The following is a 24,040-nucleotide window of genomic DNA, read 5'->3' on the forward strand; positions in this document are numbered from 1 at the left end:
AATGACACTGGAACATCATCTACAGGGCCTTCATCCATGTAGGCTACCTGGGGCTATATTATTATTATTATTATTATTTATTATTATTATTATTATTATTATTATTATTATTATTATTATTATTGTCCGACACATTGGCTGAATGGTCAGCAATGAGGCCTTCGGTTCAGAGGGTCCCGGGTTTGATTCCCGGCTGGGTCGGAGATTTTAATCAGCTCTGATTAATTCTTCTGGCCCTGGGACTGGATGTTTGTGTTTGCCCCAACACTTTCGTCTTCATATTCAGACAGCACTCTGCCAACCACCACAGAAACACGCAACAGTGATTACATCTCTCCATACAGAATTGGCGTCAAGAAGGGTATCCGGTCGTAAAACAGGGCCAAATCCACATTGCGCTACACAGTTCGCACCCGCGACACTACAGATGTGGGAAAAGCGGTAGAATAATAATAATAATAATAATAATAATAATAATAATAATAATAATAATAATAATAATAATAATCATAATAATCATAATAATATGTGCTGTAATGGTTTGTGTGATTAGCTGCCTCCTCTGGAGGCCCGGGTTCGATTCCCAGCTCTGCCAAAAAATTAAAAGAGGGCTGGAACGGGTCCGCTCAGCCTCGGTAGGTCAACTGAGTAGAGGTGGGTTCGATTCCCTCCTCAGCCATCCTCGAAGTGGTTTTTCGTGGTTTCCCACTTCATCCCCCAGGCAAATGCATGGATGGTACGTCACTTAAGGCAACGGCCGCTTTCTTCCCTCTTCCTTGTCTATCCCTTCCCGTCTTCCCATCCGCCCCCCCCCCCGCCCCTAAGAGGCCCCTGTTCAGCACAGCAGGTGAGGCCGTCTCGCGAGGTACGGGCCCTTCTCCCCTGTTGTATTCCCCTACCGATTGCGACGATAGAGGTGGGATCCCACGCTGAGTCTGAGGGAAAAACCAATCCTGGATTGTAAACAGATTAAGAAAGAAAGAAAATTATTATTATTATTATTATTATTATTATTATTATTATTATTATTATTATTATTATTATTATTATTATTATTATTATTATTATTATTTTCTTTCCTTGCCTTCATGCTCAGTAACTTCGGTGTCGGCACTACTTGTGCGTTAGGCTCTGCTTTACGACCGGATGACTTTACTGACGCCAATCTTACGAGCAGGGATGTAAGCTATTCACTGTTGGTTGTTTCACTGGTGCTTGGTACTTTGATGTGTTTTGTTCTAACATGAAGAGTTGGAGGGCTATATTAAAAACGAACACAAGTGCCTAGTCCGTGAGCCAAAATAAATTACCGAAACATGCTTAATTATTATTACGCGGTAAGTTTCTCAATGACCGCCTCTGTGGTGTAGTGGTTAGCGTGATTAGCTGCCACCCCCGGAGGTCCGGGTTCGATTCCCGGCTCTGCCACGAAATTTGAAAAGTGGTACGAGGGCTGGAACGGGGTCCACTCAGCCTCGGGAGGTCAACTGAGTAGAGGTGGGTTCGATTCCCACCTCAGCCATCGTGGAAGTGGTTTTCCGTGGTTTTCGACTTCTCCTCCAGGCGAATGCCGGGATGGTACCTAACTTAAGGCGACGGCCGCTTCCTTCCCTCTTCCTTGCCTATCCCTTCCAATCTTCCCATCCCTCCACAAGGCCTCTGTTCAGCATAGCAGGTGAGGCCGCCTGGGCGAGGTACTGGTCATACTCCCCAGTTGTATCCCCCGAGCAAGAGTCTGAAGCTCCAGGACACTGCCCTTAAGGCGGTAGAGGTGGGATCCCTCGCTAAGTCCGAGGGAAAAACCGAACCTCGAGGGTAAACAGATGATGATGATGATGAAGTTTCTCAATAAATTTTGGTTTAGCGAGAGAGTTGGCCATGCGGTTAGGGGCGTGCAGCGTTGAGCTTGCATTCGGGAGATAGTGGGTTCAAACCGCACTGTCCGCTGCCCGCTTCCTCCCAACTCCTAGCCCTTTCCTATCCTATCATCACCAGTATCCGTGAATAATACTATTCTATTCACTTCTTTTTCCAACGAGAGTGAGTATTAGCCGACTGATTGGTTCTGTGCTGAGCAGTTCTTGTGTTAGCCTACGAAATGATAAATACTTCCGACACCCCTTCCTGCGCGGGTTTACGGTATAAAAGACATAATTTATCAATGTGAGTTCTGTAGTATATCACTGGGCTCTGTAATGACTGTAAACATTTTCCCGAGTACGTCAAATTGTTGATGTGACAACCATTCTACGTAGCCTACGTTTTCTTTTTAACGATGTTTCGTGTATACACTTCCGTAATCACCCACAACAAATATACGTAGGCTATTCTGATTCGAAAGCTTTCAACTTAATAGCATTACGGCCCTGTAATCTATCAAGTTCTACGTAAATATCAAAGGGAATCCAAGGTAAACAGAAGAATGTGAAATAAAGAGTTCCTTAACCCATTTCTACCTGCTAATATTCTACTCCGGACAACAAAGATTTTAATAATTTTCCACGGGCTGACACAGACAGACAATCGTCCTGCTGGACATAAATAGTTGATGATGACTGGATTACGGATCTACTGTCCATCGTTGAACTTCGACATCTCGAAGTGCTTGCGGAGGTTCAAAGTAGACCCTATTTGAAGTTATCGAAAGTTCGAGGTATGGAGAAATGCGGATATATCGGCAGAACCGGTATTTACTTCCTAATTCAGGTCAGCAATGCCACTATTTTTTTCTAAATCAACGATTTTAATATTATAACAGACAATCTGGAGAGTGAAAAAGAGTTCAGACGCCGTAATGTGATTTCCAGAACATATTTCCGAAAGATAAGGTCATTATTTTGTTATGATAATCTGAATCTCAAGCTCAGCTGTCGAGTGTAACGTCTGGTCAACTCTGCTGTGGTTAAATAGGAGAATGGTCGGAATAGCCTGGACAGATTTTGTAACCAACAATGAAGTGTTAAGGAGAGCCAGAGCTTATGCCAGGAGAAGCATGTTCTACGAGGTACACTTCATATTACAAGGAAAGAGGAGCTGGTAGACCACCGATGTCATGGCTCCAGACTGACTTGCATCAACAACAGCGAAGAACTCTTCAAGTCGGCCAAAATAAGAAGGGAGCTACTGCCTCAATGTCAGTGTCCTAGAACGTGAGATATTTGGTCGTGGATACAGCTAGGAAGGAGGACCAGTACCTCGCTATGCTGAACAGAGGCCTTGTGGGGGATGATAAGATTGGAAGGGGTAGACAACGAAGAGGGAAGGAAACGGCCGTGGCCTTAAGTTGGCTACCACCCCGGCGTTTACCTGGAGAAAAATTGGGAAACCACGGAAAACAACTTCGATGTGGCTGAGGTGGGAATTGAACTCTTATACTTAGTTGACCTCCCGAGGCTGAGTCAAACACGTTCCAGTAGGCCTAATCGTACCACTTTTCCAATTTCGTGGCAGAGCCGGGAATTGAACCCGGACTTGCCATAATGGACTCTAATTACACTAACCAGTACACCACAGAGACGGACAGGCCTACACCTAAACCGATTTAAAACGAAGAATGAGGTTATAATGTGGAGTGTTCAGACAGAATTGTAGCCTGTAGGCTATACAGGGCGTCCCACCCGCCCCTGATGATTTAGTTTTATGAAACTCAACCGACATTCTCCTTAAGGTCCATATTACTCTGTGCTAACTTGCCTGTGTGTCAGCCTTGGAAAGGTAAAACGACTATCAATAATTTCCCCGCCCAACCCTATGGACCCTGAAATAACACATGTACCCGAAATACGATCGAATTAATAGGTTATACCACATGATCTGTAACGGTAAAACTTAAATGAACGCAGTAAATTATGATTGAAAACTCTAGCATGGGTATTAACTTTCGAGGTGGAAGGGCACAGTTTACTACTGCACTTCTAGCGATTATTATGTATGGCGTCTTTGTGACTGAGTCCGTAATCCGAGTGTTAGCTGCCTCTGTGGATCAGTGGTAGAGTGTCGGCCTCCAGATCCCAAGATAGCGGGTTCAAACCCGGCAGAGGAAGTCGGATTTTTGAAGGGCGGAAAAAAGTCCATTCGACACTCCATGTCGTACGATGTCGGCATGTTAAAGATCTCTGGTGACACAATTGGTGTTTACCCGACAAAATTCATTAAATCTCAGCCATAGACGTCCAAGAGAGTTTCGGTTTACTCGGTCTGCCATCTAGTGGACACAGAGTAAAACGGAACGTCGAAATTGACGAGCAGACAGCCAGATGGCGTTAAATTGAAATGTCTGCACACGGTAGCTGAGGCCATACGATTATTATTATTTTATCCGAGTGTTACCAAGTATCCGTAGCGTAGTGGTTCGAATGCAACCTTTAACAATTTTTGTTTTGTTTTGTTTTATTTTAAACGATACATCGTACCCCATTCTGACGGGGAGATATTATTTACCCTATTCATACCTACCAGGTGATGTCACAACCCTTCTTCCTTTGTTTACAGTCTATTCCTAACGAGCGAGTTCGCTCGCGCAGCTGTGAGCTTGCATTCTGGAAATAGTGGGTTCGAACCCCGCTTCCGGCACCCATGAAGATGGTCTTCCTTGGTTTCCTAGTTTCACTCCAGTCAAATGCTGGGGCTGTACATTCATTAAGACCACGGCCGCTTCCTTCCCACTCCTGGCTCGTATTCGAGAGACGAGTACGTTGATATGTTGCTAATTTCTGGAGAACGCATTCGAGTCGCGGCGCCTGTTCTGCCGACTACCAGCGCGTTGCGAATACTTGAACGACGATTGCGATCAACTGGGAAGGGTTCGTGCTGTTACAGAAGCTCCTATAACGTATGGGTGTTTTGGATGCTGTCGGGAATAGTTCTCATATTAGTACACGGACCAACAATAGCTCGTCGTCTGATTTGCGAATACAGCCGTACCATCTGCCCTTGCACCAGCAGCTTTACGGACTGACTTCGATGCTCGAGTAACGGGCATTACACAGTGTGACCAATGATGCAGCATTTTTGTCAAGAGTTCTGTTTTCAGATGAATCACGATTTTACAACAAATACACTGTCAATCGGCGCAGTATGTAGCCTAATTTTGGAGCGTGGAGAATCCCCATTGTGTAAGATACGACTGATTTAAAGTGCAGTAAATGTCTGGTGTGGGATCTTGCTCTACGACGGCCATCTGACTGGAGGACGTTGCGTACATTTTCTTCAACATGAACGCGTATAATTGCTGGAGAACGTGCCATTGCTCGGCCGATTACGAATGTAATTTCAACATCCACCTCAGTAGGCGTCCGGAACCATCTTCATGCTTCATACCACGAGTACGCAAGCAAAACTTCGCATCCTACAATGCTCTTCCTGTCCATTATTTTCCTTAAGACTGGTCACGCCTCCCAGCGACATATGGACATTCAGTCTATCAGAACAATTTTCTTTGTGTTCATTTTCGTATGCTAACGTGCAGATGCCCATTATATTTGATATTTCGCACGCAAGACCAGACAAGTGTGTGGTCATACTGGTACTAGTAGTGCATTTTCTTATCTCGTTTGACTGGCCAATACCGATTGATTACTTGATGTGCTAAGTCATTTAGCTTATGAGAAGAACTGCATTCAATATCATAAACGGACTGACATAATGTCTCAACAGTTTTTGTATAGGTCTAACTTGAACTTTCTTCAACTTAGGCCTATCTCAGTTATTTCTAAGGTCGCTGGATTCTCTCAGCCTCACTTTGGTTTCGCCTGTGGTTAAGGCGGATGTCTTTTTGGTGCCACGCAGGGGAAAACCTCAACCCAGGACTAACCGATATTCGAGCCCTCAGCCTTCCTGCCGGGAAGCCAACAGCTGTTAGTCGTCGTCGTCGTTTAGCCAGATATGGGGCACGAATACACGACTACCATAATTTTCTTCAATTCCCTTTCCTCACTCCTTTGCCTGTAACCTACTCCTTTAAATAACGTATCCTCCTCTTTGCTCCTTCCCTGTTCTGAGAATATTCTTCTTGTTTTCCTTGATTTCTCCTCAGTAAGATTATTCACTTCCACAATTTGTTTGTTAACACTTTTATCCGTTTTGTTCGTCTTTTTACGTCTTTTACCGTGACCACGTGTTTTTGAAAGTCTTCATTGACGTGTTTGAGATTTGGGATTTCCTGTTCTTCTGGAATGTGAGAAAATTCTTTGGTATTCTTTCTGGGTTAATTCATGTAACATGTGGATTAAATTAAGTGGCCTATGGCTTTTAGTGCCGGGAGTGTCCGAGGACAACTTCGGCTCGCCAAATGCGGATCTTTTGACATGACGCCAATAGGCGACCCGCGCGTCGTGATGAGGATGAAATGTTGATGGAGACGACACATACATCCAGCCCCCGTGGCAAGCGGAATTAACCAATCATGGTTAAAATTCCTGACCCTGCCTGGAATCGAACCCGGGACCCCGTGACCAAAGGCCAGCACGCTAACCATTTGGCCAGGGAGCCGGAGAACATGTCCATAAAAAGCGGCTATAATCATACATAGTTACAATTTCGAATAAATGAGGTAATTACTTTTGCTAATTTTAAATCATGTCATTTGTATATAGTCATTTTTCCATTTAATACAGCTTCAAAATCTGAGCTAACGCGTGTATGTTTCACAAAACTCAAGCTCTTAAACCAGAGGTAGTTACCAACATTTCTTGAAACGTCAACTTAAATATATTTATTTTATGCAATTAATTTAATTACAGAGCCGCGCCAAGATTTGGATCGACCTTTATGGACAGATTGTCACTAGGCGACAGCAACTTGCTCCGTATTATGATAGTCCGGTGAGAAATGCTGTAGGTAGGGGAACACGCCGCCATGTTTTATGAAATACCTTTCTTGCTAGGAGATACATGACCGTGCCTGTTATTTCGAAATAGCAATCCAACATGCAGTGTTCGAGATTCAGTATACTTTCGTGTAACTCATTGCCGAGGAATCTGTTCAACCAGATGGAAAAACAAAGAATGTCATGTATCCATCCACTCGCGTTGAAATGAACATCTTGCAAACAAATCCGCATTTATGTAAGCTTCATCAAATTAATACAGTAGACATAGGAATCTGAAAACATAACATATTTACAGTAGACTAATTGTTTTAAAGTGAAATTATAAGTAAATATAATAAAAATATATAAATAACAAAGCAACCAAAAATAATGAAGAAAAATATTAATATAAAACTGCATAAAGTAGAATTAATTAAAAACCAGTTTTGTTTATCGAGGCGTAGCAGCGCACGCCGGGTATGAACTAGTTGGGATATACAACTTGTGGGCTACTAGTTCATAAATGACCAGAATGTATTGACAGGACAACAGACGAGAATCAAGAAAGTGGAGTAATATCACCTAGACGATCAACGTACTTCAAGGCAAATCTTCACGGCCATCTCTCGATTATATATGGCTATGCAAGCATCTAATCTCTACATCCGATCTTCATCTCTCAATATTACATAGAGATCAATTGCCGACACTCGGAACTATTCCGCTCTGAAGTACGATTTAGAAGTGCAATGAAACAGCCGTTTCTCTTACTGTAATTTACAAGTAGCGGCTTATCTGAACAACATCTGAATACAAGAGGAATGTGATAATAACGTCACGAAGGCGAGATGTAGGCCGACGTAAAATAACAATATGACTTCTGGGAAATTAGACTATATCTATTATTTTGAATGGGGAAAAGGTTATATTCCAGCTGCCCCGTTTGAGCCAACGATAGTGGCGTAATTAGCTTCATAAGCGTTTTCATGTTCGCGTGAAGTATGAACGGGTGTTCGGTTCAAATAAATTAAAAGTAGAAGGCTACTTGAAGGTTAAATTGACGGACGTGGCGAGTGGTGTACGCAGAATGTCGCTGTTGGTCTCATTTGCAAGACTGGTTAATAAATGCAATTTAAACGAGTGAGTTGGCCGCGCAGCTGTGAGGTTGCAATCAGGAGATAGTCGGCACCCTGAAGATGGTTTTCACACCAGCAAACCTTCGATGTTTGAGAGTGACATTAAACAAGCAGCAAAAAGGAAAGAAGAAGAAATGCAATTTACCGGAATTTTAATTATGTTTTCTATTTTTATTATTACTCTTTGTTGGTATCGGCTGTCTTCTCTATCCAGTGCTCTTTCGTTCGTTGCCGTGTTGCTCCACGTCTTTGCCGTCATCAACTGGTGGTCTTTTAGTTTCCTCCTGAGTGGGTTGCGTGCGTAAGTGATCCTCATCTCCTGTGGGTCCCTTTCCACCTCCTTCAAACAATTATTATCTTCCGAATTTGGCCATTCATACACAGAAATAGAACATAAGGCTTCTTCTCTTCCCAAAACGTCTTCATTGTTTCGCTTCTCATCTTACTCTCCTCTTCGGAAACGATCCGTTTGCGTCTCTGTGTTAGTGGTTTCTCCTCAAATGATTTAGACTGTCGACTCTTCTTCTTCATCTCAACTTCGTCTTCTACCCACCTGGAGGTGTTTGAATATCTTCTTGCTGTCCGTCTTCGTTTCCGCATTGTGTCCGTGATCTTGTCAGTGTACTCCTCTTCTTCCAAGTGCCATCAGCAGTCTTCTGTGAACCCAGAATCTTCCTTTCCTTCTTGTTGAGTTTTTGCAGCTCCCTTTTTAATTTAAAGTCAGGCAATCTGAAGCGCGCAATCCTTCTCGCTTTATTACTGAGTTATAATGTAGGATATTGCCGTTTGTTGTACCTGTTTTGTGCTAGCTTGTAGGCCAGATCTAATTTGTTTGCGTCTTTATCCACTCCGTTGAGTTGGATCCATTCACTCAGGTATTTCAACTTGTCTGTCCTTTTAATGTTGACATGTTTTACCTCCATAACTTATACTTCTCTCTTTGGTGCTTGTACTCCATATATTCAGTCCCTTCATAAGAAATTTTAAGACCCACTTCTTCGGCGATTATTATTATTCCTGACTAATTTTCCAGTTACCCGGGTTCGGTATTTTGTCTGGATTTAGTCCAGTCTTACGGCCGTATGCTTTTACTAACTCTAACCCTATACGGAGGAATGCATTCACTGCAACGTGTTTCTTAATAATGATAAGTGTTCTACGTCCCATTACATACATCTTGGCGATTTTCGAACACGCCGAGGTGCCGGAAATTTCCAATGCATGAGTTTTTTTTTTACGTACCCGTGTATCTATCGAGACAAGGCTGACGTATTTGAGCACCTTCAAATACCATCGCACTGAGCCGGAATCGAACCTGCCAAGTTGGGATCAATAGGCCAGCGCCTCAATCGTCTGAGCCATTCAGCCACTCTACATAATTCTTTTTGTAGTGTGACGTGTTGTATGTAAGTGCAGATGTACATTAAGTCCAGTGATGGTAAATATGTCCGCCTCTTGGGTGTGATTAGCTGCCATCCGCTTCGATTCCCGGTTCTGCCACGAAATTTGAAAAGTGGTACGAGTACCGGGCCCTCGGGATGTCAACTCGGTAGAGGAAGGTTCTATTCGCACCTCAGCCATCCTGTAAGTAATTTTTCTTGGTTTCCCACTTCACCTCCAGGAAAATGCCGGGAAGATACCTAACTTGAGGCACGTCCACTTTATTCCTCCATCTTCCTTGTCTATCTCTTCCATTCTTCCCATCCCCCACAAGGCCTCTGCTCAGCATAACAGGTAAGGCAGCCTGGGTGGGGTACTTGTCTTCCTCATCAGTTGTATACCCGACCCGAAATCTCACGCTCCAAAAAGCTGCCCCTGAGGGGGTAGAGGTGAGATCCCTCGCTGAGTCCGCGGGAAAGACGAACCCTCGAGGGCAAACGGATTGAGAAAGAAACAAAGAAAGGAAAACTCACCAGAGAACCCAAAATAATATTAATGAATATTAAACTTTAAAATCTTGTGTTTATAGCTTGACCATTTGAAATTCATTGTCAGAAGTGCAATATTGCTTCAATTTACTGCGTTCATGAACATGAAACACAGAAATATCTCAACTTTTGTGCAGTATATTACTGTTTAGGTATTATTTTGGGATCATTGATTAGTTATTACTGAGTTTATAGTTTTTAATAATTAATAATTGTCACTCTTTGACACGTATCTTTGTTCAAGGTAGTTAATCTCTCTCTACAATTGGCTATAATTTACACATTAAGGTGCATGTCAACAAAATGGATTGACTAAATTAAAGAAATATTTATTTATTAGGAATTTAAAAATATATGCACTTAATGAAGTATGAACAGACAGATTTAATAAGATTTCCAGGTGTATGTAGCATGCAGGCCTATACAACACACACAAAATATTAACTTTTCTGAATACTGACATTTCATCAGACCTATTTTTCCATTTTTATAAACTTTCCATAAAATCCAAAATAATATTATTAAATACTAAACGTAAAAATCTTCTGATTATAGGTTTGTCATTTGAAATGTTGTTGAACATTACTCACCTTGAGTGTTGAAGTTAGCAGCTGGGTCGTGGTACTGTGGAGGGAACGCAGACTGCAGCGACATGGAGTTGAAGGCGTTCAGCTGCTGAGAGTTAAGTTGCTTGCGAAGTCGGGCTCGCCGGTTACTGAACCACACTTGTACCCGAGCTTCTGTCAGCTTAGTCCTACCACAAACACACAAGTTTGGCTGCTTTAGAATTTGAGTTTTTCTTCCTAAAAGAGTCACAGTATACAATCTTAATCGACACTCCAGAACTTCAAGGGTGAAGTTGTGTTAGGAATCTATAAAAGCTCAAATCTGACCATTACAGTGCAGACCACTACATATAACGAGATCTACTTGCTACCACAATTCAGAACCTTATTTACAAACGGTACCAAATCCAAAAGTAATATTCTCCAGGACAGAGGGAAAACGCTCCGAGCGTAAATCTTATATTTAAATTTCATTTTTGAACTTTTATTATGATAAGGTGGAATAAGTGCATTATTATACAAAGTATTTTTGTTAAATATTTTGTAGTTTAAGAAATATTCAAGAAATGAATAGCTTCAACTTCTACAGAAATGACGCCCTGGGTTTCTATTGGGCAGTGATTACTGATCCCAACCTTCGTTAATACAATTTATAATCACTAGATTCCGTGGTGCAGTCTCTGAATATCCGAGTCTCAAAATATCCGAACAGAAAATTGACGGAAATCAGTCTCTAAATATCCGAGGAGTATAGATAGCTGTATAGGTAACAGGTTCTATTTTAAACAATAATAATAATAATGTTATTTGTTTTACGTCCCACTAACTACTCTTTAAGGTCTTCGGAGACGCCGAGGTGCCGGAATTTAGTCCCGCAGGAGTTCTTTTACGTGCCAGTAAATCTACCGACACGGGGCTGTCGTATTTGAGCACCTTCAAATACCACCGGACTGAGCCAGGATCGAACCTGCCAAGTTGGGGTTAGAAGGCCAGCGCCTTAACCGTCTGAGCCACTCAGCCCGGCCTATTTTAAACAAACAGGTTTTACTTTATTAGCTCCGTGTCCGTACTTCATTACGGTGAGGAAGAATATTTACTTTATTCATTTTATTTGGAAGTTTTTGTCTATTACTTCGTCAACCATCGGCCGAACTTGAGCTGTGTAATTGTCCTGAAAAACGACACGGATGATGCTATTCCATATAGAATAATAAATAAGTTACAGAATTGTGAGTAACTACAAAATGACTTCGATAATGTTGTGAGATGGACAGCAGGCAATGGTATGATGATAAACGGAGTTAAAAGTCAGGTTGTGAGTTTCACAAACAGAAAAAGTTCTCTCAGTTTTAATTATTGCATCGATGGGGTGGAAGTTCCTTATGGGGATCACTGTAAGTATCTAGGTGTTAATATAAGGAAAGACCTTCATTGGGGTAATCACATAAATGGGATTGTAAACAAAGGGTATAGATCTCTGTACATGGTTACGGGAGTATTCAGGGATTGTAGCAAGGATATAAAGGAGAGGGCATACAAGTGTCTGGTAAGACCCCAACTAGAGTATGGTTACAGTGTATTACTCGATTCGAGAACTAGAAAAAATTCAAACAAAAGCAGCTCGATTTGTTCTGGGTGATTTCCGACAAAAGAGTAGCATTACAAAAATGTTGCAAAGTTTGGGCTGGGAAGACTTGGGAGAAAGGAGACGAGCTGATCGACTATGTGATATGTTCCAAGCTATCAGTGGAGAGATGGCGTGGAATGACATTCGTGGACGAATAAAATTGAGTGGTGTCATTAAAAGTAGGAAAGATCACAACATAAAGACGAAGTTGGAATTCAAGAGGACAGATTGGGGCAAATATAACTTATGAAGGGAGATGTTCAATAAATTTTAAAATTCCTTTTAAAAAATTCAAGAAAAAGCCAGAAAAACGACAGATAAGGCATCTGACACCGAGCTCGATAGCTGCAGTCACTTAAGTATGGCCAGTATCCAGTAATCGGGAGATAGTGGGTTCGAGCCCCACTGTCGGCAGCCCTGAAGATGGTTTTCCGTGGTTTCCCATTTTCACACCAGGCAAATGCCGGGCTGTACCTTAATTAAGGCCACGATAGTTTCCTTCCAATTCCTAGGCCTTTCCAATCCAATCGTCGCCGTAAGACATATCTGTCTCGGTGCGACGTAAAGCAAATAGCAAAAAAAGGCATCTGCCGCTTGGGCGACTGCGCTAAATAGAGGTCAGTAGTGACTTATTGTGATTGATGTTCCTTTAATGACGAAACATGTCATCCTTTGTCTAATAGTGTGTCTTGTGAAAAAGTGTTGAATTCGTGTGTTCGACAGACTGGAAAGGTTTAGGGGAAAATTACTAAACCTTCTGTTATTATCTTCTTGGTTAAACATACATTCAATATTTAAGTGTTATGGTATACTTTGTCACACTTAGGCAGCCTATCATTGTAGGAAGTACGAATACATAAAACATGAACGGACACTATTTTACGAATTAGTACTGTAGCTTTATGTGTGACTGGTTTTGGATCAATTCTCAGTTCTACCGTTAACACGAGAATGGTTGAGGTTCGGGAAGGGAGATGACTCACCCTCGCAAGGACAACTAAACAGAGAACTGACTGAAGTCCAACTCTCAGCCATTCTAAAAGTTATCTGCGATGATTTCTCTCATAAAAAAGTGAAGGCTTCATCCATTTATTTCCTAGTTCGGAATCGTACTCTAACTAACCAAAATCACTTACCGTACTCCAGCGGAAAAAAGCTGCCCTGCAGTTTAGTAAGTGCTTGTGCGGGTTTTGGCCACGTAGCTGTCAGGAGGTAGTGTGTTCGAACCCACTCTCGGCAGCTCTGAAGTTTGTTCCAATATTCACATCAGGCAAGTGTTCGGTCACTTCCCAGCTCTTTCCCATCCCCTTGTCGGCGCGACAAAACGAGCCTCGTACATTATTAACACAGTGACGCTAGAGTCATGAATGTACATTTTAAACCGTGATGTGTGTGTGCTTTCAGTCAGCGTAACTTGCGTAATCTTTTGTAAGGAGAAAGTAATTTATGACTTCCTGCTTATTCATGGGAGATTCTAACAGGAGAAAGATGTGCAAGTCACTCAATAGGTCATATTGGTCTTTATTTTCTATTGTTCGTGAAAGGAGAGCACTTCTTACTCAAAAGAAAGGGGAATCACTGAAATCATGTTTGGGACACACACAAGTTCTCAACGTTATGCTGAGCTAACGAAGAGCTTTTCTCACAATCATTTTCACCGTTTATGAGAATTCCTTATCAGTGATACCTTCCACAATGGCGGTTCTATAGTGAAAATGAAATGGAATAGTTTGTAGTGCCGGGTGTGTCAGAGGACATGTGCGGCTCGCCACGTGCAGGTCTTCTGATTTTACGCCGTGGGCGACCTTCGCGTCGTGATGAAGATAACAAATACACCCAGCCCGCGTGCCTGAGAAATTAACTAATGACGGTTAAAATTCCCGGGAATCGAACCCGGGACCCCTGTGACCAAAGGCCAGCACGCTAACCATTTAGCCATGGAGCAATTCTCTAGTATTAGAGATATATCTGAAACTTATCTGCGCTTCTGTACCGTTAATAAACAAGCTTGCTGATATTTTCCCCTGACTGCTAACTAACAGTTTAACGTATAATTCAAACCGCAGGGACGATACATTTCATTTAAATATACGCCCGTCAAACTAGCCGCAATTCGAAGCACAACCGTCGTGATAATAAGCTACACTTAAGAAAATGGAAATTGCAGCACCATGAAGGCATTGGTCGTTTGTGTTGATTTTCAAGATATGGAACGATGCCATATAGGTATGTAAACGATCAAAGTTTCAGACCCATTGGATTGTTGCTACAGGTCTCCCCACGTGATTGGTCGCGGAGGAATGAACTCAAGTATACGGACTCTGGTGTAACGTAGTTGACTTGCAGTCTGTGCAGTGAAGTGTTCCCCGTCAAACATGTCTCGACGACAGAGAAGAGCATGCTATCAACAACTGTCGCCGTTTGAGAGGGCTCGGATAATTGGGCTGTGTGAGGTTGGATTATCGCTAAGGACTGTCGCTGCACGTGTTGGCCGACAGGCATCTACGGTACAACGTGTATGGCAGCAGTGGTCAAATGAAGGTATCCACACTCGTAGACCTGGCACAGGCCCAGCGCGACGGACAACTGTGAGAGAGGATCGCCGCATCATTCGGATGGCCCGGATGGAACCCCATGCAACAGCAGTGCAAATTCGAGCAGCTGTGACACCCCACGTTACACAACAAACAGTTGGTAATCGCCTGCGTGCAGCTGGCTTACGAGCCCGTGTTCCTGCAGAAGGTGTTCCATTGACCCCACAACAGCGACGTGTAAGGCTGGCCTGGTGTCGAGAAATATCGACTTGGTTCGACGAAAGGCATAGGGTCGTCTTCAGTGATGAATCGTGCTTCTGTCTTGCCGGCACGCCGGAATCGTGTGCGCCGGCGTACCGGGCAGAGGGGCCACCCAGATCTTATTGTCCAGAGGCACACAAGGCCAACACCAAGTATTATGGTCTGGGGAGCTATTGGCTTTAATGTGAAATCACAACTAGTGCTTGTTGAGGGCACTATGACTGCTCGACAGTACGTTGATAGGGTACTCAATCCAGTGGCTGTCCCTATGATGGCGAACATTGCTAATGGGATGTTTCAGTAGGACAATGCCCGGTTTCACACTGCACGCATCTCCAGAGAAGCTCTCCACGACATCACAACCTTAGAATGGCCCGCCAGAGCGCCGCACCTCAGTCCTATTGAGCATGTGTGGGACATGATGGGTCGACAACTGGCCAACCGTCCTCAGCCACCCACAACTCTGGAACAACTGACCCGTGCAGTGCAGCAAGCATGGGCCACAATTCCTCAGGAAGCGATCCAGGGCCTTATTGATCCCATGCCTCGACGAATTCATCAATGTATTGCAGCTCGTGGTGGGCACATCCTGTATTGATTATTGTCCAAACTTGCGGTCAGAGGGACCTGAAAGTGTAATCATCGAATCACAACCGAACACTCGTCCTTCATGTTCAATTGCAGCAATGTAGCACTACTCCTTCTGGGTGCTGCAATTTCAAATTTCTTCAGTGTATTATCACCTTCCTTACTTAATCTGACTCTATCCAAGTGCCGGAAAAATAATGAAGGCCAAATTATTTGCAAGCTAAAGGAACGTGGACCTGAGTTCGATAATAAATGAGAGAGAGGTGAAGCCGAAGTACTTGGAGACACCTATCCTCTGCAATGTTGTCCAGAAGACTCGCTGAAATTCGTACCAGGAGTGCAAAAGTCAAGAACCGTTAACCGTCTGGTGAGATGTTGAAGTTCCTATAGAATACATGGACCGTGTCACCAACAAAGAGGTACTCCGAAGTACCGAGAAATTAACCGAAGTCCTAACCTTCGCTTACATCCTTGGAAATGACACATGCGACCCAATACAACTCATTAAAGAAGGTAAAATGGGGTCCTGATAAAATGATTTCAAAATAAGGTCTATTTCAAAAATAAAACATTCGTCGTTGAAAATCTGATGTTTGTAGTGGTATTCAGTGGTGAACAACTAGAGCTTGGCTGACATCTTGTACGTAGAACGTTGTCATACAACATTGACGCATGCATTATATCTGAAGCTGCAGTGGAATGATGTAAATCAATAGGCTACTGCCAGGAGCATGGTACGGCGGATGGTATAAAGAAGGGGGCAAACGATGCTACTACCTACCTCACAAACATCGTAATCTACTCAAACTCCTAGCTCGTTACCTTCCGTAACGTTGTTTGTGCTTTCTCCTAATCACCCGGAATGAATGGAGAAGTTTATCTTGGATACAACACCCGCGATACGGCAACCGTGATGCATGAAGCGCAAAATAGGGATAATTACGTTCTGTGAGAGGAACTGCCGGCAAAGAGTGAATGAGGAGGAGAAGTAGAGCAGGAGGAAGGTCTAAATAACGGAAGGAGGTTGCTAGTAGAGACGGGCTAAACCGTGCTTTTTCATTCACCGTCGAAGCAATGAGACTAAAATCACAGTGATCGAAAACGTACAATCTATAGGGCCGTTAGATGTGAGGATGCACTAAAGGCGTTCCAACTCATAGGTGTGCATTTAAGTATCTCTGTGTACCTGCGATTTCAATGCCGGCAGAAAGACTGTGTATCATTTTGGAAGGTGGGATTCTCCATTCAACCTAAACATAGTTGAGTTGATGCCAGTACGGGACAAAAAATGAGATTTATAAGTTTTCAGAGATTGCATATAGGCGAGAGAAGATAAGGCACATCTAGGGCCAAAGACTTCATGAAAGCAACTGAAAACTCTCCTGCAATTTGTTTAGAATGCTGTAAAACATTTTTCCAAAGATATTACAATACCCGAGAAAATGTCATGGGATCGCAAAATGAACACTGCAGCTGAACGGTCACTTTATGGGGAAGTAAGAGCAGCCCGAGAATGTCTCGGACGTGCCACTGAAGAGATTTGTGAGTGATTCCGATTCGAATTTCAGAAATTGCATAGCATGAAATAGTTGTGCTTTCTACTGATATTTTGTGTATTGTGTTCAATAAATGTTCTATTTTCAGGCAAAATGGTATGATTCGTTCCACTTTTGGAAAACTATCGATTACTATCGATAGTAGAGCTCATAATATCGGAAAATATAGATGGCGATTACTATCGATAGTTTGCGGCCTCTAGGATGCACATTTTGAACACATGCTGTACCACGCAGGTAGACACGTGTTACCGTAACTCAGGACCTCTCAAACAACCAAACTCTCACGCGTGCAGATCGGGGCGCACAGTGCAACAGGTTGATACGTGTTACTGTAACTCAGGGCCTCTCAAACAACCAAACTCTCACGCGTGCAGATCGGGGCGCACAGTGCAACAGTTCCATTCGGCTCGGCTCGGACCAATGCTTCGTCTCTGGGCTACTCGGCTAAGCTCGGCTCAACTCGGCTCGGATTTGGAACGCTACGGAGCAAGTGAGGAAGAGGGAGACAGGCGTAGGGAAACAGAGAGAGAACGCTATTGCTCCAAATCGTGGAGTGGGGGTCTGTACTCTGGTCAACGAAGCGAAGTCGTCTTTTGCACCGTGCACAGTGCATGCACTCCGAGAGGCCCTGCCGTAATTCCAGTTCTGTTTATTTTGGTCCGCACTGTAGATCTCGTCAGTTAAGAAACAAAACCTCGTATCTCACAATGCTCTTCCTAACCGTTATTTTCCTCAAGACTGGTCACGCCTCCCAGCAACATATTGATGTCCAGTCCATCTTTTCCTATGCAAGTGTGTAAAAGAAAATAAGCATTAAGTTCATTATACTGCAGCAGTGCGGCGCTGTACGGCAAGATTAATTTTCCTTTACACACAAGCACAGGAACATGAACACAACGATATCCATATCCATTGTCTATGTGGCTGCGAGGGAAAATAATGGATAGGAAGAGCATTGTGAGATACGAGGTTTTGTTTCTTCAATGACGATATGCATCTTATTGAATGTATATTGATTAATTTAGGGAACGCCATGGGCCTGGTTCACATCTTTATTGGGATTATTATGCAACACTGCCTATTACACTGGTAGGCTAATATGGGTTTGTTGTAGGATCAAACAATTTATTAAACGTAGCGCTAGGATCGGCCCCGTGCTGAAGGGATAGCGTGCCTAGCTCTTGCCCGAAAGCCCCGAGTTCGATTTGCGGGCAGATCAAGGATTTTTACCTGGATCTGAGTCCTGGTTCGAGGTCTACTCAGCCTACGTGATTACAATTGAGGAGGTATTTATTTATTTATTTATTTATTTATTTATTTATTTATTTATTTATTTATTTATTTATTTATTTATTTATTTATTTATTTATATGCGGGATAGTCCGAGGGCATCTTCGGCTAGACTGTTGCAGGTCTTTCTATCCTGCGCGTCTCATAATGACGAGGTAGGGACGGGGTTTAACTCAAGGTGGGCAGATAGCCTATCCCCTGTCTGATAACACTAAGGGATATGCTCAAGGTCTCCATCCGACGGGAGAGTAATCATCAACAGTGGCATGTCGTTGTTGCGTCTACAAAACCCTCTAGGCTATGTGAAATATTTCAGCGTAGAACTTGCCATCTAAGGTTCAATACTGTGCGAATAATTTTAAAGAATTCTCGCTCTTGTGGTGAGGGTCAGTATTTCTCCCACAATATTATCACATAGCGGTTTTCGCAGGCGCAACAACGATATGCCTTCACTTCATATGACTACAGTGGACAAGCTTTCGACACTATCTTCTCTACCATGCCGGCCATCATTCTGATGGAGATTTATTTCCCCATCGGGATTCGAAACACGGTGCGGGACCATAACGATCACGGCCACTAGTTCTATAGACATGGTGCGTAAGTCCCATAATATTTTGTGTGACACGATCTTCAGGAACAGCGAGAGAGCACGTGTTCTGTTCTCTTCTTGATGACCGCTCCGTTACTTTACGACTCGCATAACAGCGTTAAGTCTAATCACGGAAAGGTTACCTGATAAGACCAGAGTATTTCTTTGCTTCCGCACACTGAGATACGAAAAATCTACATAACTGCCAACTTCGGAAGATTAAGACAGCGATATCATTATTTTATCACCACAACTGAGCTTATCTCGCGTAGGTTATTCTTTGTTTTTAAATGAGCTGAAATAAACTTCACAGAATAAGGAACAGATGAAACTTTTTTTATTACAAGTAAACAGGATTTATAACAAACATTAAACATTGTCCTGATATAATAATGATAAATCAAAACAAAATCAAGAAAGTCAACTCCTTTATATTTAGGTAAATGGATAAACGAACAACAACGAAAACATGGTTTGAAGGTGAGAGCAATTCCACCACTAGTATTGTGTACAAAAAGAAAAAGGCAATGTCCTGCGACATCAAAATTAAACATTCCAGCACAGTGTTAAGGCCTGAGGCTCTCAGTGGAGCTGAAATACTAATACTAATGCGAAAAGTTGAAATAAATAAAATTATAAACATAGAAAGAAGCATTCTTGGCCCAAGGACAACGAAAGTAGAATGTAACCGGTCACGCTCTAATAAAGAAATCTACGTACATGTAGAGAATATCGTTCACACCATGCGTAAACGACTATTGTCGTTTTCCGGACATTTGAACAGAATTAATAATGACAGACTGACAGCTGCGGGTGTTGTGGGGCTCTTAAACTGGCCTTGATCTCAGAAATTCCGTCAGCTGTCTTCCTCTCCACATATCTGAGCCATTTTAATCTTATTTCTTCAGTCGCGTCCAACGTATTCATCACTACCTCCATATTTCTCTGATTTTAGTGTTCCTTACTTTATCCAGCCGTGGATTTGTAGCCTCTCTCCTCCAAAAAATCATCTCTGTTGCTATTAACTTGTTTTCTTGTAATAATAATAATAATAATAATAATAATAATAATAATAATAATAATAATAATAATAATAATACACAATTCTCTATCTTCCGCGTCTTCCTCACTAAACCCCTTCTAGCGCCACTGAGAGACATACTGATTTAGCCGAATTTATACACCAAGAAATTGCGCTGACCCGATCTTTGATCCCAAAATTTTAAATTCAACTGAGATCGAACGATACAAACAATAAAACAACTCCGCACAATAGGAGAGACATAACATTAACAAACAAAAATATTCAACACACTTTTCTCATTGGCATCTCTATCCCGAATGACCGCAATATGAAACAGAAATACAGGGAAAAGTTCGATAAATATACTCCTTTGGCTATGGGAGTAGCAAGGCTATAGAAACAAGACAGAATGACAAGTCGTCACTGTTCGGACAAAAGGTCATATCTCCCATGCTCTTCCTATCCATTATTTCCTTAAGACTGGTCACGCCTCCCAGTCACATATGGATATCCAGTCCATCAGAACAATTTTCGTTGTGTTCATTTTCGTATGGTGACGTGTAAAGGAAAATGAACCTTACCGTGAGATATGACCTTTTGACCGAACAGCGACAAATTCTTCCTATTATCCTTTCTCCCACTGGTCTCACACCAAAATCATTTTTAGAAAACTGAAAGGATTCTACAGCTCCACATCTACAATCACAATGTGGCACAAAAAGCTGCAATTTTGAAGACCTGTAACATTGTCACAACATTCCTCAACGCTCAGTAGGAACCATAAGGCAGCAACTTCTATAACGAAGAAAATAAGGAAGGCATATATTGTAAATATATTAAAATTACGACTACGTTTTATTTCTCGTGTCCAGCTCCATGGTTAAATGGTAAGCGTGCTGGCCTTTGGCCCGAGGGTCGGGAATTTTAACCATGATTGGTTAATTTCGCTGGCACGAGAGCTCTGTATATGTGTCGTCTTCGTCATAATTTCAACCTCATCATGACGTGCAGGTCGCCCATGGGTGTCAAATCAAATGACCTGCATCTGGCGAGCCCAACTTGTCCTCGGTCACTCGCGGCACTAAAAGTCACACCCTATTTCCTTTCATTTCATTTCTCATAGGTAAAATACCGAAATACGAGCTATACTGAATAAAGAATGATCAAAGCATAATCACTCAAATTTACTGGCACGTAAAAGGAATCCTGCGGAACAAAATTCCGGCATCTCGGTATACCCTACTACCATAAAGGAAGTCAGTCAGTGTAGATTTCATTATTAGATCGTGGCCTGTTTTATTCTGCTTCTGTTGTCCTTGGGCCTAGAATGCTTCTAACCAGTCTCCTTTCTATGTTCATAATTTCATTTATTTCACCTGTCCACATTCGTTTTAGAGTTTAGGGTCCATAACATTTATAAGAAAATACGTTTATTATTATTATTATTATTATTATTATTATTATTATTATTATTATTATTATTATTATTATTATTTAGATCTATATTCGGTATTCTTTGCAAATCCTTTCATTTTCGCTTATAGCTCTTAATTTTCAAAATATTAAACGGCGGATAAATATCCCTGTTTTTAACTTCTTGTATTAATTCATAACAGAATCTGTTGTCTACAAGTATGAAACATCAATCTACTACCCACAACTCTCACGCAAATCGAATTTCCTCACCTTCGAACATGATGAGGCCAGGGAAATATCTGAGGTTAGTTTCTTGTTTTATTTCACTGGAATGCAGAATAAAGGTTGAAATTCTCCCTATAGCTAGTTGGTTTATTTTGTATTCTTTAGTTTCATGAAATGCGTGGAGCAGAAGTAAACATTATTTTATTATACTATTTCTAGAAAGCAACTATAAAATTGATTTTGTACATATTATACAAACTTGCCCGTGGAAAAATCGAGTAATGATGACCTCATAGTATTTTGTTTTCAAGAATTCTGGAATAAACAAAAAGAATTAAGTTATGATGAATGAATGTTAGATGCATTTCTGTTCTGTTTAACATATATCATAAAACAGTACTTCATTGAGTTTTACGCAAGAGTTGGTTGACTACGTGGTATGATCGCATTTGGGAGATAATGTGTTCGAACCAAACCGGCAGGAGCCCGGAAGGACGTTTCCCGTTCATATAAGGGCATTGTTATCCCCAAGAAACACAATTTTTTAAATATCTTGTAATAGAGAAAAGGAAGTCGAATGTAGAAACATACAAAATATATCTAAATTTTTTTTAAATGTTTTGGTCTTTCGTATCTCAGAATATCATCAGACTCGGCTCCTAAATAAACCTCAAAATTATCGTAAATACACATAAAAATTTATAGCAATATATAAAAGAATGTTCGTATATTATAAATGGAAAAATGGAAATATTGGTGCGTTTTTAACGTCCTGTAGATTTATGAATGACAATGGAGTGAATCGCAGTTCGCTCATGCTCTTTGCTACCAATCGACCTCACCAGAATTCAACCCCACAATTTTGAAGTCCAGTGCACAACCAACTACATTAGGCAGCTCGTGAAAATACAAGCAATCATATCAACCTTTATAGGTATGTACAAAATCAGTAAATTGATTAGCCTTCATTCTGAATTTCGTAAAAAATTACCATTAAAAGAGCGTTGAGACATGCCAAGATTAGAAAAAGAATTTTGACAAAATAATTCCGTAACACCTGTTAATCATGAACTATAATAATAATAATAATAATAATAATAATAATAATAATAATAATAATAATAATAATAATAATAATAATAATTTCGTGTGGATATTTCTAGCCGATTGCAGCCCTTGTAAGGCAGACCCTCCGATCAGGGTGGGCGGCATCTGCCATGTGTAGGTAACTGCGAGCTATTGTGGTGGAGGATAGTGTTATGTATGGTGTGTGAGTTGCAGGAATGTTGGGACAGCACACACACTCATCCCCGGGGCTACTGGAATTAACCAATGAAGGTTAAAATCTCCGACCCGGCCGGAAATCGAACCCGGGACCCTCCAAACCGAAGGTCAGTACGCTGACCATTCAGCCAACGATTTGGACAATCATGAACTGATTTGCGTAGTCATCTACTCATACCACCACATACCATTTCCCATCATGGATTAATGTAAAGTTAGAATTGAAGAAAACTGAAGGCTGATTCTTTCTTCATACGTAAATTCGATTAAAGAAAGGTGTTATTTTTTGGAAGCTTTAGTTCAGGCTCTTTGTGGGCTGTGTCGTATCGAATATCATCAGACAACAAGGAGATTTGAGGTTATGTTATAGTCCTCTTATTACAACAACGAAATATGAAACGGAACGATTTTTTTCATTCCATCGTAAACAACGTATTTCACACCTACCATTCCATCACGTAAACGGAAATTGCAAACACAAAGGAGGTATACTCAGCTCCACTACTGCAGTGAATGAAAAGAAGTGTCCAAACGAATGAACGTGCAATGGAAGCTTCTTTACTGGGCGCAAGCGAGAAATAATTCAATATATCAATATATGTGGAATGTCAGTAAATTACTATCACAACCGTAAGGAGTTTTACACTACCCAAAGTGTACGCTCCGATTCTGATGAAACTAGTAACACTGAATACATTCAAAACACTGGACAACAATGCCCGTGTTCTCGTGTGTCATCAATTTTCAATAGCGAAAATGTAGAACTTTCGTTCTAAGCTAGTAAATACCAAGAAACCTGAGAAAATGTTTTAATTAACTGATGACGTTATATGATGTTGACAATAATGATAATTAATGTAACTGTAAGAGAAAATAATTCTGGCACCAACCACAGATTAAAAAGTATAAATATTCACACTTATGACATTTGGTTTTAGATTCAAGTGTATGTGTATCTGTAGTTACAGCTGTCTTGTGAGTATCCATGAGCATAATTAATTGCATTTGTTTTTACCATCTTTAAGTTACAATTTTCACGTCTTAGAGGATGGACAGCGTGATCTTTGAAATCTGGATCACAATACAGATGTCACATGTATCTGTAGATAATAAAAAAATTAGAAACAATAGGCTCGTTTAAGACGAACCGTGTTGAGATATGCGATAAACTGTATGACACTAATCACTGGAAGTACGATCAG

At 41.5% G+C, this 24,040-nt stretch overlaps 1 protein-coding gene across 1 annotated transcript in view; it reads right to left on the reverse strand.

Annotated features, from left to right (window-relative positions):
- The window catches only part of LOC136882881 (protein gooseberry-like), a 351,093-nt gene that overhangs the window by 69,007 nt on the left and 258,046 nt on the right, over positions 1-24,040 (reverse strand). The window contains exon 5 of the mRNA XM_067155157.2: positions 10,463-10,626. Coding sequence (XP_067011258.1) covers positions 10,463-10,626 — 164 coding nt within the window. The remainder of the gene's footprint in view (positions 1-10,462; positions 10,627-24,040) is intronic.

Source organism: Anabrus simplex, chromosome 1 (assembly GCF_040414725.1).
Source record: "Anabrus simplex isolate iqAnaSimp1 chromosome 1, ASM4041472v1, whole genome shotgun sequence".
NCBI lineage: Eukaryota > Metazoa > Arthropoda > Insecta > Orthoptera > Tettigoniidae > Anabrus > Anabrus simplex.